The sequence below is a fragment of the Gadus chalcogrammus genome, chromosome 16 (genome assembly GCF_026213295.1).
Source record: "Gadus chalcogrammus isolate NIFS_2021 chromosome 16, NIFS_Gcha_1.0, whole genome shotgun sequence".
NCBI classification, from domain to species: Eukaryota; Metazoa; Chordata; class Actinopteri; order Gadiformes; family Gadidae; genus Gadus; species Gadus chalcogrammus.
Window position 1 is genome coordinate 8654292 of NC_079427.1, and position 18493 is coordinate 8672784.

At 42.2% G+C, this 18493-nt stretch overlaps 1 protein-coding gene across 1 annotated transcript in view; it reads right to left on the minus strand.

Moving 5' to 3' along the window:
- The window catches only part of LOC130406016 (beta-1,3-glucosyltransferase-like), a 45798-nt gene extending 28317 nt beyond the window's left edge, over positions 1 to 17481 (minus strand). The window contains exons 1-3 of the mRNA XM_056611381.1: positions 17129 to 17481; positions 13588 to 13631; positions 2108 to 2147 (exon numbers count right to left, since the gene is read on the minus strand). Of these exons, the coding sequence (XP_056467356.1) occupies positions 2108 to 2147; positions 13588 to 13631; positions 17129 to 17192 (148 nt within the window). The 5' untranslated portion in view covers positions 17193 to 17481. The remainder of the gene's footprint in view (positions 1 to 2107; positions 2148 to 13587; positions 13632 to 17128) is intronic.
- Between the last annotated feature and the right edge of the window lie 1012 nt (positions 17482 to 18493).

The following is an 18493-nucleotide window of genomic DNA, read 5'->3' on the forward strand; positions in this document are numbered from 1 at the left end:
GCTCTCTTGTGACGAGGGCTCTGACGTGTGGTGACAGGCAAGAGGCAGGGAGAAGAATGTGTGAGAAAGGGAGGCGGAGAAGGGTCTGAATGCCGGGTCGATGCTTGGTTCAAGGGGGCAATCAACATCTTGTGAACATAAATTTTAAGGACCTTTCAAGCAAACTCCCCACAGCTCTGACAGCATGGGTAATAGCCCGAGCATAGCCAGACAGAAGGCTAGCACTGGGTTGCAAGGTTATTGCTCAATGTAGTATGGCGTTAGTGGATTTCTGAATGCTAGAGGATTTATCAAAAAGGTCAGCTAAAGCTAAACCTTTAAGCCAAATGTATCTTTTAAACATTATCTTCATCTTGCTTTGACGGTTTCAGCAACATATGTCGTAAAGAATTTCAGGTAAGAACAGGAAATGGTGGACGGGTTTGAAAGAGAGGCGAGGTGAAGCACAGCGACATTCTCTCAACACAGATGGTAAAAAAAGACGAGTACATTTCCGTAGGAGAAGAGAAGATAACATCGTCCGGATCACCGCTGGCTCCAGGCACTTCGAGGAGGATTTATGAAGAGTGAAAAAGTTTGCTCAGTGCAGTTCCAGGCAGTCGTTTTATTTCAAATCTTCTGGGCACTACTTTCCGTCAAGCCAGGCGGTGTCGTCTTGGCAAGTGTGGTCTGCAGAGCCAGCGAGATTTGATCAACTAAGAAAGGCCTTGCGGGGTTTTATCCACGAGGCTACTGGGAGGCTCTGCTTTGCCCAACGACTCCGTTGTGTGAGGTTGCTTCAAGCAATGTGAACGAGCAGAGATGTAAAATAGGGTCAAAAGACGACCTGGAGAGTGTTATCTCTGTGTGTGTCGCTACGGATCCAGTGAATTCACAGCCAGTAAATGCTAATACAAAGTACTACTTTGCATTATTAACTTGAAACTCATATTTTCGGACAGTGTACAATAGTAATTCATGCAACAAAACAGTATACTTTTTTCGTTTTGGACATTTCTAAAATAGGAGGGCAGAGTTTGCAGGCAGAATCCCCATTTAAAGTAAGATAAATGCAACTATTATGTTGAAGTTTCCATTTCTCATGCGAATGCCCATTACATTAAATATATATATTTCAATATTATTCCTTCTCCTTTTACCCACACAGAACCTTTTGTAATATTGTTAAAGATCCCATTTATCACATCTAGCTAGGTAATATTCTCTGCGTGGCTCGGAAGAGAAGGGGTGACTTTGGGGAGGTGAGTGAATGAACGGCTCCATTCGTTCAGATTCCTCTGTCTGATTCCGCCGAGTTGCCAACTGAAAGCGTTGTAAACCCATGGCTGTGTGTTCTTAGCGTCTGTAGCGGAGCAGTTCAGTGAGCAGCGGGCGCAGGTCCAGAATGTTGCCGGCTGACTCTGCCGGAGGCTTCTGAAAACCCAGCCTGACGGAACCTCGTGTCGTGCGTGAGCGAGTGCAGAGGTAGGACGTTTTTGTTTAGATTTGAGTGAGTCTTCTTGCTCAGACTCATCTTAGAGAGACATTCTGAAGGGCTGTCCTCAAACAAGACTGTATCTTGCACACCAAAAAAGCCTTTTGTCAATTGCAAGTTTAAATTGTATTTGTCTGAAACCTTCAGACGGTTTGTATTCATATTCACACAGAGCACTGAGAACATTTCTCGCTGCTCCTTGGAGTGAGATACTTTTGTGGCATGTTATAAAACGGGGTGAATTGAACATGATAGTTTGTCCCTTTAAAAAGCAATCAGGCTCATAAATGGGTTCTAAAATACATTTGAGGGGCATGATAGTGCATTGGCTGGCTCGTGAATTTGGCTTCTCTACAGTGTTTCTGGGTTTGATTCCCAAAGACCTCTGCATAGCTGCGGACATCCTTGATGAGCAAGATGCTTTCTCCTTCCTGCTCTTTAATGACATTTATCCCAATCCATGTAAGACAGGTGAGATAAGTATCTGTTAAGAGACTAAAGAGGAAGACCCTTATTTGTTCACTACTGACTTGTCAACCTTGTTGTAGGAGACGTGCATGAATGAATATACCAACCAACCTTTTAATTACAAGGCCGCAATAATACACATTAAGATAAAGAAGATGGACTCACCTAGTTGGCTGTTGGAGGCGACATTCATAGCATCATCGCTCTGTGAAAAAGAGAGGATTTCAATACATAAGGCAAAAAAACATCAATTCACCAGCTTGAAGAGAGGGGCGCAAATCGATGCAGGTGTGATTTAATTATTTTAATGTCCCATATGGAGACGGTGATTCTAGGAAGAGCTAAAAGGTTACCCGCGAGGAAAAGGACGAGGTGGTGGACCCTGCGTCATTAGCACAAGCTAATTGTTCAGAGTGTCCTGCCTGCAGCGGTTAAGACGTGAGACGTAGGCTCAATTATGCCATCGACTGGCCCCCGGTCCCAACCTCCGGGCTTGTTGTCTGCGCACACAAAGCCAAAGCGCTCTAAAAGGCCCACTAAATCAATCACAACAGACGTAAAGAGCCGCATTTTGGAGATTCTTGGCACGTCCATATTTCAGGGGGAAATGCCCCCCCCCCCCCCCCCCCCCGTCTTAAGGGGGTAGGAGAGGCTGGGGAAGTGGTTTGCTCAGTGTGCCGGGGACTCCAGTGCGAGTGCAGTCGAGTATTAATAGATAATGACTCACAGAGACCCGTGTTGATTTATGACTTCCTCTCTACGCTAACAATTATTCCACTTGCCAGGAGTCGAAGCCTAAAATCGAGGGCGAGAGTGTAAGGGAGACATTGAGAGAGAGAGTGTGAGAGAGGGAGAGAGAGAGAGCAGAAGAGAACGAGAGAGAGAGAGAGAGAGAAGGGCGAAGGTTGGGAGTTTGGGGTGCTTAACCAAATGATTAAATTAGCACTGACGTAGAGTGAACTCGTATCCCGATTGGCCTGGCAAACACCGGCGTTGTCCAATCGAAAGGTTTCGAGATGCTCACGTCGTGATCAAAATGTATGATTTATTCATTTACCGAAGCCTGTCTGTTGTGGATGTTTTATTTTTTTTATTTTACACAACTTTCTTCCTTTCCCCATTCCTCCTCATATTCATCAACTCTTTAATAAGGTATTCCGACAGCGGAGCCGTTCCGCTCCGACATCTGAGCAACAGCATGTAGGGCGCGCTGGAGTAGGGCTCTCAAACATCAGTGACTTACAGCTGAAGGATCTGTGCCAACCTCAGCAAGCTCTCTCTCTCTCTCGTCAGAGGCCTGTTCTCATGATCTTAGACGAAGGCAAACCTGTATCCTATATAGTGTCGTGCAATCAATTTATTTTCCGGAGCACTTGAACACAGTGGGTCTGTTATGATTTGCGTGCTTAGGAGTTTAGGACCTGGCAGTGTATGCTAGGCCCATGCTTCCAATTGTCCCTACATAATTAAAACCTCCTTGCAGAAGAGGTTCGCATGAGAAGGGCTATACAATACATCTGAAGAATCACACAGGGCAGAAGAGTAAGATAACTGCTTCTTTCAGAATGCCCTTCTAGACAGAAATATGATGAATGCTAGAGCTGCGCTGATTCGTCGACGTCAATATATTTAATCTACAAATTACTACTTTGTTATCGTACAGGTGTTACTTCAACATCACTAAGTCATTGCTGGCTTCACGTCAGCCCTTTTTGCTCATTGGTCTGATGCCGTCAACACCCACTGATAAAAATAAAAATTAATTTCAGCGGCAGCAGAGTCTGCAACAAAATAATTTGCGTGTCAAGGTTTCCCCGAGACCCAACGCTTCAAAAGTACGGGAATACTTTGAATAATCAGAAAACAAATGTGGCTGTTGGTTCTCTATGGCATTTGACAGCAGCAGTACCGCCAAAGACCCAAACAGAAAGCACACAGGGGCTGGAAGGTAGACCACCAGAAAAGGTAGCAACAGTGAGAGTGTTTTGAGAGACCCCCCCGCCCACGTTACCCTGGTTACCTACGGTAGGGATGCAGCCCGCATTGTATCTTTTGACCGTACATAAAAAGGAATGATATAAATATTCTGAGCAACTGAAATAGAAGTGAACTCAACTGAAGAGAAGACCTGCTTTGTGTGATCCTCGGCTTAATAAGTCTAGTCTATTCATGTTTAAAAGGTGTCATATTATACCACCAGGTGTGAGTGTGATTAGCCCTTACAAGAAGAGTCTTCTGACATCACAATCACACCTGGTGGTATAATATGACACCTTTAAGAAACACACGTCCATCACGTTATTAGAAGGGAGAGCGTTTGCCATTGTGGCTGCTACATATGCTCATTATTAACGTCATGAACACTCGTTTACCTACGACCTTATATTTTCCAGGGAATGTGTGTTGATAAGAACAACATGTTTAGTTTAGAATCAAGATTTCCTTCTATGGCGATTGATGCCGTGTGTGCGGGTTGGATGTATCAATTCAATTATTTTATTTCTGCCATTAAATTAAGCATATGTCTTTGTGTAGGGGATTGCCATTATACCACAGGGATGTCATGTATATCATTTTATAAAAGACATTAAAGTGGCAAGCTCAGAGATCTCCAAAGATTGTCATTTAAATAAATGTCAGTTAGGTCCTTCTATTTCAATGAAGTAACACAACGGCGATGAAGACTATGGCCCACTAATGAAAGCCCCTGCATGTGCAGTATTATGAGTGTTGGGAGCTGTGTGTCCATGGCGACATTCCCACTACGCATTCAAATCACATGTGGGGCACCGTCCGTTAGTGAGGCGTTTCCCTCACCCAGCAGTGGGGGTTCAACCAGAGGGGGTGTAGTAGAGCGACTGCAACAGACTTGCTCTTCAACCCTGTGTGTGTGGAGCATCGTACCGTTAGATTCTTTTTGCCAAAGAGAACGCAACGGAGCTCTTCGAGAATGCCACTTTTACAAGAACGACATGTTTAATAATGATGATGTATTAGTTTATCTCCAGTCAAAGGCGAGCCATCGGAAAAAATCTTAAGCCTTTGAGCTGAAAATGAATGGGTTAAAAGTAATCTGCACAAATAATCCGATTATCAATAGAAAAAATTACAAAATAAACGATACTAGATGAAATAATGGAACAATATGTGTGTGTGAGGCAGCCCCATGAGAGGATGCAAATTCCTACACAACCAACCTGAATTGAATACTAATTAGGACACAATTATGAAGAGGGTTGCCAGCGCCAGAAGTATGCCAGAAAACGGGACCTTTCGCGGTCTGCCACAGATGACGGCCATCATTGGCTCGCTCTCCTCCACCCGAGGATGCTAACCCAGATAGACAGCGACCACAACCATATGATGGCCTTGTGTAAGGATGCCAACCCAATAGATTGTGTGCAACCCAATTGTCTCTCTCTCTCTCTGTGTGTGTGTGTGTGTGTGTGTGTGTGTGTGTGTGTGTGTGTGTGTGTGTGTGTGTGTGTGTGTGTGTGTGTGTGTGTGTGTGTGTGTGTGTGTGTGTGTGTGTGTGTGTGTGTGTGTGTGTGTGTGTGTGTAAGGGCCTGTCAGAATTCTCCACTCAACTCCTGACATGAAAGAGAACATCCGGAACAATGCATGCTTCCCTCAATAAAGACAGGCTTAGAGTTCATTGAAAGATCATTAGAGATGAATGGTCTGTTCAAGAGTCCGTCACTAGAGTGTCTTTGGAGACACTCTAGTCTAGCTTGCACTGCAGAGGTCCGACCATTTGAAGCCGGACCGAGGCGAGCAGGCTGATGGTAACAGAGGCAGTGCTCTGCCTCCACACTTTCCATCTCCAGAAGAGGCTTTACCTCGTCCACACAAGAAAGGTATTCATGAGAGCTGCCAGGCTGGGCAGCAATACTGATGCAAACAGAGACATCTGATCTCCTCAACCATTGTGTTCAGTAGGATTTTTCCTCAAGTCAGTGCCACGAAACCCAGTCTGGAGCACAATGGTAAAAACAATATTCTCGTGTTGTGACATCAGCCAATGGTAAGCTTAGAGTGTGCTTCTAATGTTTTTAACAGGTTGTTACAATGAATGTAGTGGATGTTGATCCCACTCTTTGAAATGGCTCTTCAATGCACCGGAAATGTGACATTTTAGTAGGTAACAAGAAGGTAGACTGAAAGTCAAAGTCAAACAAATGCCGGATTGAATTAGTGCCGTTTCTGCATTGAGTGTGATACATTACCGGTAAGTGCATCTCATACATTGTAAACATGTATGTATGTATGTATGTAAGCGCTACTAGATGACATTTGTATTCAGAAAACTGCTTGAGCTGTGTTCATAACCAGCTTTGTTGCACAGTCGGCTCTCCTACCCAAAGCATCAAGCCCTGTAACAAACCCCTGGGATCCCCTCCTCTTGGGTGGTGCCGTATTTCCCATTACAGAGGAATACTGGCTCCCTGCCCTCTTCTACAGCTCCCTGGGGGCACAGACGCATGGCTGATAGGACTGAGCCTTCTTGTCACATTAGGTCTTCATTCGGTGATGGCAGGAATGATTCAAGGTTGAGGGGTTTCAGACGGAGGCCATGATGGGAGTTGAAAAGGTGGGACCTAGTCAAAGAGGATAGACTGTGGACGAGTGTGGAGAGGGAATACAATCTGTGACTGGGTTTGAAGTGGCCGTCAGATATCCTACCTCATGAAGGGACAGCACTGAATCTAGATGAGTGGGCTTTTCAATGTTTTTTTAAAACGATGAGTGTACACTTAAAATGCAAACTTTGTAACAACGAAAATTTATACTTTTTGTAAGATTGATCATGTTTGAGAAATTAGAACCCTGACAGTTCAGCTGCACTGCATTTCTTATGCACTTTAGAAAAATTTAATATCAACTGGTTACCACGGTCATGCCCTGCTTGATTTTGATGGAATTTCTATGCAAATCATCTGAAATGTTTTATAGATGCATAACCGATAAAGTTGTCATGCGACGGTGTTGGCGGATTTACATTTCAATGAATAGTTTTTCTTACAGCAAGTCTATTTAACGTGCATTGCTTTGATCCAAAGCAAATTCAGAGACAGGTAATTAAGGAGCAGGTAGAGGGCAGACATCTTAAGACATAAATTTCAAGTAATGTGTAAAACAATAAGGCAAGGGTTGAATCCTCAACCTTGAAGTTGAAACACAACATCCATTTCTAAAGCATAGTTCTTTATAGTTGATATTATTCAAACTAATCCGACGTTGGCTTGTTGCAGATAGATCTGACTGGAGGGCAGCTTTGATTTTGACCAATCAGGTCACCACTTAGAATACAAATAACGAAGTAAAGTCAACATGCATCAGCAACCACAAGTTAAAAAAGAATTAAATCACTGTGGATTCGTTTATTCATAAACAGAAACAGACTTTAATCACTTTTTGCTTACAGCATTGAGTTTTTCACAAAGCCAGGCAGTCATTGTTTACCAATTCTAAGAAGAAAAATAAATTATTGTTTCACAGAAGCTATGATTTGCAGAGCTTGAGCGTCTGTTATGTATTGAATCTTTTTTTATTTGTGTTTGAGGTCCCAATCAAGGCAAGCCACAGTGGGCCATTTCAAATCCAGATCAAATTCTGCATCTAAAGCCGTCTTGGAATAATAAATAAATGCATACATATAAATTCACAATAATTATAAGAAGTCACAAATTCACACTATTCTTCACAACAGCAACAAAACAAACATCTGCATATAAAAGACAGCAGGATCTAATGCCATCTGCCAAAACAAATCAGTTATCAACTATTCGGGTATCAGGTCACTGCATCCTCCTGATCACATCAATAAATAAAATAAATACTACTATATAATACATTTACTGAACTCTTTTATTACTTCACAACTGAATAGTACCCACACATGAGAACACTGTTCAATGCCATGCCAAGCTCATTTATCAGGCACCTTTCAAAAAGGCATAAACAGGCATAGTACATTATTTTGTATTTGGTAAATACAGAAATTACTTCATGCAAATCATTAAATGAACATAAGTAATACTTCCATTCCGTTAACTGAATCTGAATAATGAATGAACACTCAATGACTGACACGACTGTTTATGACCACTTATGGCCTGACTAGCTGCCCTAGTCAGGACATCATGGACGCGTTGTTGATAATCATATTGTTGTGCAGAAACCATAATTTAGTGAAACAACAACGAGGATGAGTGGACTAATAATCTTAAATCATAATTCTAAAGCTAGGGATGTTGAAACTAACGTATAAGAACATCCCCTTTTCTGGAGAGGCATGTGTTCTGACAACCTAGGAGATGACGAGCATTGAGTTATATGTTCATAAGCATACAGTATGTTTACACAGAGTATAGACAGAGGTATTGGTTAGGCCTACTTCATATGCATAAAGAACATTGAGTGGCCCTGACCTGGTGGAAAGTGGACACACAGGTCACATGGAAACCATGAAAGAATGCGGCAAAAAAATATTTTTTTAGATGAGTAGATACAATATAGATCAATACTATTTTAAACTAAATATGTGCATCAGTTGAAGATATATGTAAAGAATTGGGGTTATTGAGCACCATTTTGAACTGAATTTCCAGGCATTTATTGCCAACGACCCCATTGGTAATTACACAGGTACTTTAACACAAATACATTTCAGATTCAACTGTTGCAAATGCCTCCCTAGAGTCGAACTCCCTTCAAAATATGAATGAATGATATTAGAATTATACAGTTATATACTTACTAGAGCTGTCAGTTAAACGCGTTATTAACGGCGTTAACGAAAACCAATTTTAACGACGTTAAAAAATTAACACGCGATTAACGCAATTATTTTATTACAAAAAAAAAAAAACTTTTTTTTCTTTTTCTTTGGCTCAAAACAAAGAAGCAGTAGCCTGACTGCTATGTTCAAATGACATTTGTTCAAAGCAGTCGTTTAATTGCACTATAGGCTCTTTTTTTGTATCGTCCTGTTTTGATCAGTATATGCCAATGTTGTTATCAATAAAAAATAATTTACACAAGGCAAGCCGATGCACTTCACCATGTTGATAAGAGAATTAAAATGAGAAGAATTATGGGACAAAAAATCTGGGATATTTAGCATAGAAAAATTATTTGCAATTAATCGTGAGTTAACTATGACATTAATGCGATTAATCACGATTAAATATTTTAATCGCTTGACAGCTCTAATATTTACACAATTGTGTAGATAATGTTATCAATAAAATCTAATCCCATAAATTATATAATCTACAAATAACAAATCCTGGCCAGCACGTACCCCTCTTTATTTACAAGTCTCTTACTATCAACACGCACAAATGCCCTATAACTCATGCCATCCAGCCCGCTGAACTACAGCAATTTGCGTCACACAATTGCACAGCCGGTGAATGGAGGGAAAAAAAAAACACTGACTGGGAGTGCCTCAATCTTACACATTGCAAACTATAAAGGTCAGTCAATAAGGAGCGAGCCCAGAGCTTAACAAATCAAAGATAGGACTTTAGACAATAAATACAACTTTGCTACAGAACTCAAAATTGGGAAGGTTTCCGAAAAAACAAGAGAGCAGATGCTTCAACAAACATATTTATAGATTACATTGTACGAGTGTGTGAAGGAAGTTTCGGAGCTTGGCAGCCTTGATTTCACGTTTGCGTACATTATGCAAAACAGGAGGCCAACTTGGCAGTTAGGACATTTCTTTCCTAAAAAATAAGCGATTAATCTGTTCTACAGTTAGGTACACCGAGAATTTAAACACAGGCAGGTTTATTTTAAATCCTGGCCTTTGGCCTTTGCAATACACTTGGATCGACCAGCGAGTTAATCATGGAATTTACCTGTTTTGTCCGTAACATGGTTCTCCCCGCCCCTCCCCTCTACACTAAACAAAAGTTTCTAGGTGACGAAAAAGAAAAGTAAAGTAAAAGAGTCATGCAAGACCTGCATTTACATCGGCGAGGCCTTCGATCTGAGGATCGGAAATATGTGGTAACGTGGGGAGGGGGGAGGGGAGTGCCAACTGGCCATAAACCGACAGGACGTTATCCAAAACGATATCATGGCTTACAGCGCCTTTGATCATTTTTAGAAGTCTCTGTTTGATTTCAATTTTTGTGTGAACACAGTTCGTAATTTAACACAGAGGAGGATGTCCACACAAATACATGAACCCCATGAAGCTACAGGCAGTTCACTGGCCTTCCACCAAAATAAACAACAGACCAATAGGGCAATGCGATAATATGATCCAAGAGAGACACACTCATTACGTTATTCATTGTTTTACAAGGATCCTGCACAGGAAGTTTCCAAATCATTTGTTAGTGCAAGCATGTCCTCGTCTGACGTTCCCTCGTGACGAGAAGTTCTACAAGATTGCCAAAGATCGAGGCTCTCGAGGTTAGACAAGCAACACTGCACGCCTTCGTTATCTAGGATGTGTGTGGGAGCCTCCAGCTAAATATCGTCTGGTAACCTGTGTGTGCCTATGCCAGCATCTTTAAGTCAAGGCTTGTGAAGATCCATGCAAGCGAGCATGCTCGGGGCGGTCTTCAACTGGCTGGGTCGGGGGTGGGGGGGGGGGGGATGCTATGAGGGCATGGCTGCGTATCTAGTGTCTCAAGGTCTATGCTCCAAGAAAGACGTGGCATGTTAGGTTAACCTCCACTGTGCATGCTGCTACGAGATGCCAGTCGTTTACATCCATCTACTACAGCACAGAATGAAGAACATGATGTCTTATTGTATGCTATCATGAGTCCCAGATCAAGTGGACAGGGTTTATAATGCATTGTCTTGTGCATCAGACACGCTCAATAAAGATTTCACAGACAAGGTCACATGGCATTGAAGTAGGTTCATGTTCGGTTATTTATTTGACTTCAATATGTTGATGTATTTGAACTACTACTACTACTACTACTACTACTACTACTACTACTACTACTACTACTACTACTACTACTACTACTACAAGCATGATGGCAGTTACGAAGGTTTGTTTCTGAATCTATTGTGAATGTTGCTATAGAAATCACCTAAACGTTTAACATTCTTACCTCATTTGGCCTCTCATGAACCCCAGCAGCCTATGAGGTTTGAGTTCTGCATTCCAGTCATGGTGGGGATTCGGCACTGAGGCCATAGTGTGAGACAAGACCCTCCGTTCTCTACTCGCCAGTTTCCCATTATTGATGCAGGTCAGGCTTGAGGCTAGCTGCCCTGAGACCGATTAAACTCTGTGCCGATGGCGAGGGTCGTTCATGTTGACCAATATGTGGCGCTACGTCGGGCTCATTTATGGAGCAGAAGTCGTCCTGGTTAGGTCTGTGGTTCGTCTGTGATTTGCATTTTTATTGTACATCTGCATCAAGCTTGTTGCACTGGCCCATTTTGTCTATTCTCATTTGCGGTTCATATCCAGATACATTATACATTGATGAAAACTGTGGGCGCTATCATCCCGCATCATGCACCAAATGTCAGCATCCCTGCTCAACACTGTAAATGTGAAAAGGGACTCAAAACACATGCTTATAATTGGACTACTTTGACATTCTAACAATGATTTCCTTTTTGCTAGCAGGAAGATTTCATATTTCGACAGTTGCGAGACACCTCACATGCAGGGCTTGTCAAGTTGTATCAAATTAAAATGGATGTGGGTCTAGAAAACCAGGGCCTAATGATGTTTAATAGACAAGGGCACATACTGAACACCACAGGGGCGAGGTGAAGACAGAGCCAGGGAGACAGGCTACCACCATGGTTCCCATGGTAACCAAGCAACGCCCCTCTTGGCTAGATCCCAAAGCAGGGGAGGAGGATTTGGTCCAAGAATGTGAGACACATCAATAAAAGTTTGAAATCCGGGTACGTTTCTGGGGCAATGCTTTCCCTAAGAATAGAATATAAGAGTATTGAGACGGTTGAGACTTTCATTAATTGTCATTTATGGGTTTGCATCCTCTCAGGCTTTTGGTATGTGTTGAATCATGGACTACTTCAACTGAATTAGTGTGACTCTAATCTTCTCTCTGTTAATGGAAGTTGAATGACTATTAGGAAGCACTTTCCTAGTGTGTCATTTATTTTTCTGAACAACTGTATCGAAGTCGAACTTAAAACAACAAAAAAAAAAGTATTGGACACAGAAGTTTGTTTCCCAACCAAAAGGTTCTGGGTTATATTATCTTCCCATATTAAGCATTTGATGAAATATTAAAAATATGTTTATTGTTAGCACCACAGAGTGAAGCCGGCCACACACCGGCGCCGCAGCGTTGCGCATTTCAAGCGCGTCAAAAGCCGCCCCTAGCACCAAAAGGAAACGGCACGCTGGAGCGCCGTTGTGATATGCTTTGAAAGAAGCAGATCAACAAACTTAGTCGGTATAGGCTACCATCACGTCATACCAGTTGTTTAATGACTACATGATCCTGATGCCCATGATCCTCTGTTTGTGTTTACAATGATAGTCACATTCATTCAGTTACTTGATGTACTGTCGGGCACTTTTTTTATGTTGTAGTCACTGTACACACTTTATTTACTTTCATTGCTCAATCCTTTCGCATCGTGGATGTAGTGCATCAACAATCTCCATATATACAGGACCTTGTATCAAGCCGGGATGTACCAAACAGCTTTAGAAGCGCTTTTTCAGGGGGCGGCGACGCTAGGGAATAGAACAGTGGCGTGAAGCCTAGTCGGGCGGCGCGGCGCGGTGCGGGCTAGTACGTCCGGAATAACGGGGCCGTGCTTTTTGACGCGCCTTTTCGGCGCCAGCGTGTGTTGGGCTTGAGTCCTTCAGCCCTCAGGTGTAAGAGCCCTTTGAGTTTCACCCTGAAATAAAGGGTAAGCACTAGTTGCTAACAACACATTCGTCCATGTGGTAAAAAGAAAGGTTGATAGATCAGAAAGTATCAAACTGCAATTTCCAAAACTTTGCCTTGCATTTTCGACATCAGACAGCATCTGTCTGAAATGATTTGCCCGGGATGAGGCCGAGATGAACCATAGTGTGCATGCTGAGGAGGGAGGGGGGGGCGTTGAATCATCTTGAAGGGAGAGAGGAAACGGGCTGACCTGGGTGAAAAACAAGAAAGTAATTTCCCATTTTTGTGACGCTAAGCGGCTCTGTCAAGCACCCTGCTGTCACCCGTGTCTCCCACCAATAAGAAGTGGAGCATCTGAACCTCTTAATTATTCATGGAGCAGCAATTGCAGACTCAGAACTGCAACCAAGGGGAAGACTTGTCTGACACCGGGGGTGGAACGGCTGAGGAGGTATGGATTTGTGTTTAAGAGTGAAATAAAGTTTCCAACCAAAGGCCATTGATCACCTCTCGCAAGCACATGTATGCAAACAAACAAACAAACAAACAGGTAAAAAAAGGCCTTTCATGAAGGCAAGGTAACAACAAAATGAGTGAGATGCATACCAATTAGCAAGCCACAAGACAAACCACACACACACACACACACACACACACACACACACACACACACACACACACACACACACACACACACACACACACACACACACACACACACACACACACACACACACACACACACTTTCATCTGCATAACATCCAAGTTCTTACCTGCAAGTCTTTCTTGGAGCTGCCAGTAACAAGGTTGTAGTGAACTGTAATGAGCGGAGAAGGAAAAACATATTTTACACATACTTAAAAATAAATCATCTTATTAAATTAAAACAATTCAGAGTAGGCAGCATAGACACACTCTGTCGCCTAGGGCAATTTTTCTGACTTTATTTTTTATAAGAGGCTTAAACTAAGAAAAAAAAAAAAAAACTGTTTCATGATGTCATTGAGTTTTAGCTTTGGAGAGATTTTAAAACACATCCCTAGGGGCTAACTCTCGGGTCTGTGCTGGAATTCTGAGTGCAATGCCTGCCATTCATTGATGCAAGTTTGCAATAAATTATTCTATCAAATTATATTGTCATCGATTTTTGGACAAGAAAGTCTTACATAAAAAAAAAAAAAGATCTACAGATCAATAAGTTTCATCAAACATCAGTATTGCTGAGAGTGTATTCAGGGCTACATCGGATCTGCCGATATTAAAACGAGGGGAAATGTGGTCATGGAATCCAGGCCTTCAGTCAAACTTTAATAGGACTATAATTACCAGAAAAACGGGGGTGTCAGATTTCATGCCTCCCTTTGAGCCCCCATCAGAGAGCACTCGAGAGTGTTAATTAGAGAGCGCATATCTGACAGTGGAAGACCATCCCACCATTACTGGGGATATAGAGAGATATATATCATTCAAGTAGACATCAGTGTTTCTCCCAGAAAATTTCTTAGTCAAGGTGTTCGAGAAGTGGGCTGATGGAAGTATGTTTTTTTCAAATATTAAAAAAAAAAGTAAAAGAAAAAATTATATTATTTTTTTCTCAATACATTGGTAGGCGGGGCCCTATTGTTGTTAAGGCGGCCGTCTTAACCATACAGTGCTGGGGGAAACACTGAGACATCTTAAGATAAGACAGAAATATACGTTTGATTCTTCATGTGTTGAGGACTCCTCAACACACTGAATGACATTTAGAAGGCGTCCCGGCATCTAATAATCCCCAGGGGAGAGTCTGAGGCCCTCTCTGAACCGCTCTTCACTTAACCACATCATTAACCTTTACCGGCTTGCAGCCGCCGAATGCCTTCTGCATCACCGCCACAGTCTAACCACGAAGGCGGTAAAAAGCCCTGCCGTAAAAGACCTGAACTGTAGCAAATAAATTGCACTGCAGGGACAAAATCAGTTATTTTAAAGTTGTTTCAACTGTTACGCCGTTAACATCGGGGAGAGATGAAAGCCCCTTGCAAGTACTTTAAAGCGGTTTTCTTGAATAGATGATGTCTCCGGCTATTCACTGCTTCGTCATTGAGCAGACGCTCGCTCCAAGGCGACTAACAGTCCGTTCGTTAGATACGTAACACGAAGCAACTTGCTCAAGGGCGTCTACAGGTGGGTTGGATTGCAGCCACTGTGCTATCCTGTTGTTATAATCTTCCTTTGTTTGTATATTTTCCGAGAAAAACAAGAAAACCCTAATCCAACCGGCTCCTGGCCTCCTGCAAGGAAACCGGAACAAGGGACACGCCAACACAAGATAATGTAGGCATCGGTCCCGCATTCTCATCTGGCGGATCCCTGCTCCTTCGATCTGGGGGGATTCAAACTGCAGTGTGCAGCTTGGAACAAAGCACACTGCGCAGGAACACGGCCAAGTTTTTGCAGCACATTCTGCCACATCTGCCTCAAACTTCCCCATGTCTTTGCACGACAGTCCCACAGGAGGTGGGGAAGGGGGTGGAGTGTCCCGTCGCGGAGCCTCGTGTCTCTCTTCATTCCTGGCGGGACAGAGTCGCCTGTTGTCGCCGCTTCTCTTTTATCTGCACAGCCAGCTGGGCCGGAGTCTGTTTTTCTAACCACTGGCTCTGATTAAGAGGCAGCCCAGGGATTTTCTCACTGCCGGATTTGGGGGTTTCGGCATCTCAAGACGGTAGGCTTACCCCAGTAACAACATTGTTAAAACACCTTGTTAAAAAATATTTTAACAGCAGTCCCTGTCGTCTGAAAACAGATATGCACAGCTGTATAGAAAACAGTTATGCACAACTATCGCATGCAAAAATAACTATTTGGTGGATTAGACCCTTTGCCTTTGTTCATAGGGGTGATGTGGGGTAAAACACCTGCACTTAGAACATTCTTTACACTATAAATATATAGATAGGTTCAAAACATCATACATCTGCTTCTCACTAACTTCAGTTAACTTCTCAGAATGGGTACCAGAGCCGACCATTCAAGTTACCCGTTCTGTCACTTCAGAACAGTACCAGATGGCGAGCCTGTGTGAAAGTCCATTTACAAAATAGCGATTGGTCGAGGCAATCAAGTCAGTAGCACAATTCTTCCATCCCAACCTTTTATTTGCAGTTTCCCTTTACTGTACAACTGATTTTGCCCTCTTCAGGGCTTTCACGAATGGCTTTCATAATTACGTTATGTTTGGCCAGAGTGTTATTCTGATAGTTGTACGGTCAAGTAATCAATCATTCACTTTGAGCCCATTACCCAATTGATTGTCGTTTCAAAGAAATTGAAAGCACTTAACAGTTTGGCTTTAAGTGTATTTCTCTAACCTTTAACTAGTAGGACTAGTTCTTGAAATAGAACAATCATTCGAGTGAGTCAGATATTTGCGCTTGACGTTGGTTCTGCCTTTGTGTCATGGTTTCCCCATCTTTCTCTTCAGTTCAACTTCATGGTACACCGAAAACATGATATAAAACATGACATGCCACTCAAAATGTACAGTGATGCACACGTTGCCTAATAACGCTATAAAGATAATGGGAAATATTTTGTATATGTAAACAGCCTAAATCCAACAACATGACCTAAAAGCCTTATTTAGTGCCAGTGAAAGTCATTGGAGCGCAAACCATTGTAACTGTCACCCAGTCATCACAATAAATACCAATTATTATAAACATCTAGAAGTGCCACAGGCGTTTTAATAATAAAAGCAAACATTTTGAATGTTTGCTTCTATTATTTCTACCGACTCGTGTGTAAGTGTAACAAAAAAATTCAATATTGCAGCAACGGTAAAGGCTATATTAATTTACTATGAAATAAAATAATTCTCATAATTTAATTGGTAAAAATAAATACAAATCTCTTGAACAAGTACGTTATCGCTACTGACCTACACTTTACTAACGTTAAGTCTGTATTCGCTGAAGCCGATCACAAGCGGAACGCGCACACGCATCAATACAACATCCATGATCCCACTGAAACGTAATCATTGATCCTGATCGATGACACCCTTCGTTCTCTAGCAGCGCTCCCTAAAGAGCAACCCGGGAGGCGGTGAGAGAACCACGGCTCCTCCGTGACTTCTTAAACAGTCCCCAGAAGTGACGGTCCGTTCAAAAAACTAACTCGTAGCCTAAACGACATCCCTTTACAACAGACGCACTCCACTATAAGTTACATGCAACTTTAATCGCTACGGTTTGGTGAGGGTCGTCTTCCGATTAAAGCGTGGCCGAGAAACACTGTTTACTCCGGGAGTGAAAACTAAAAGTGAATACTTACAAAACGAGAGGAAAATCAAGTATCTCGCCACTCTCGGCCCAGTGTTAAGGTTGTTCGGTAGCATCCCTAGAGTCCGACGCCGTGAGCGGTGAACAGAGGCTATATCACCTTCAGCGGTCAGAGCTTTTTGACACACTGTTTTAAAACGTTTCCCTCTTCACGCTACACGGAAAACAAGACGGGAGCTGGAGGAGGTAACCAAGTCCTCCGAGGCGCAGGCGCGCCCTCTAGCGGCAGAACGGATAATTTGTTCCTGTAGCCCAGTGTCCACGTTTGTAGTTATTTATTATCATCATCACCATCCGTGATCAATGTCTGTACTTTTCATACCATATTGCACGTTTTATACAATGCAAGCAATATTGACATTTTATTTTCTACCTACCAACCCACTAACCTACAAATAAAAGCTGGTTTATACCAGGAACGTTTTGTTTTTAATATGGATGAGTGTCATCACATCCACACACCAACATATTTATAACCTGTATACATTTTTTTTGATACTTTAATAATGATACTTACAGACTTTTAATTTCACCAAAGATGTTTGAGACAATTGTTTCCCTTCACCAAGAAATCTCTGACACATGATAACATAATGGTAAAACCATGAATAATTAATCGCAGTAAACTAGACATGGCGGTTTTCGAAGTCTTCTTTGCATGCAGGAATGAATGTGCATGCTATGGAATTATAGAATCAGAAAATGTAGGTGTCCACGTCCCATTTTACTCTACTAACCCTAAATTGTTATAAGCTATTTAAAGAGCCACTGAACCAACAAAAAACCAACTCAGTTATTCAGCAGGTGCAGAACCCACTAACTAGGCCAGCACCCGGGAATCTAGTTCATCAGTGCAATGATAATGAATTAAATGAACCCTCCATTTTAGGACTGTAATCAATAGAGCAACAAAAAAAACAATCAATACTGTATCAGACGAGTAACGACCCCATCACACTCAAAGCTCAGTCATTTGAATAGAAAACTTATTTCAGAACATAAAGTTATTGTGAGACCAATTATCCCCATGGATGATAGGTCTCAAATGTATTTGTTTTTTCATGAATTTATTTGTTTATGCATTGAATTATTCTCATCCTTCGACTGTGGACAAGCGTCTGTTTAAATAAACACTCACTCCCACTTCTCATCTACACCAGTCCCTAAAACCACAACCAACAAAACAACAGTTATATCAACCCTGAGGGGCTCTGGGAGATGAGGTAATCCTTTCTTTCCCCCAACTCCCCTTATCAGCACAAATTGTGTTTTTATTCCATCTACAGCAAAACTTCATTGCATCCCAACTGACAAACAAGACCCTGAACTAGCCTGCAGTCAGCCGTGTGTGCGTAGC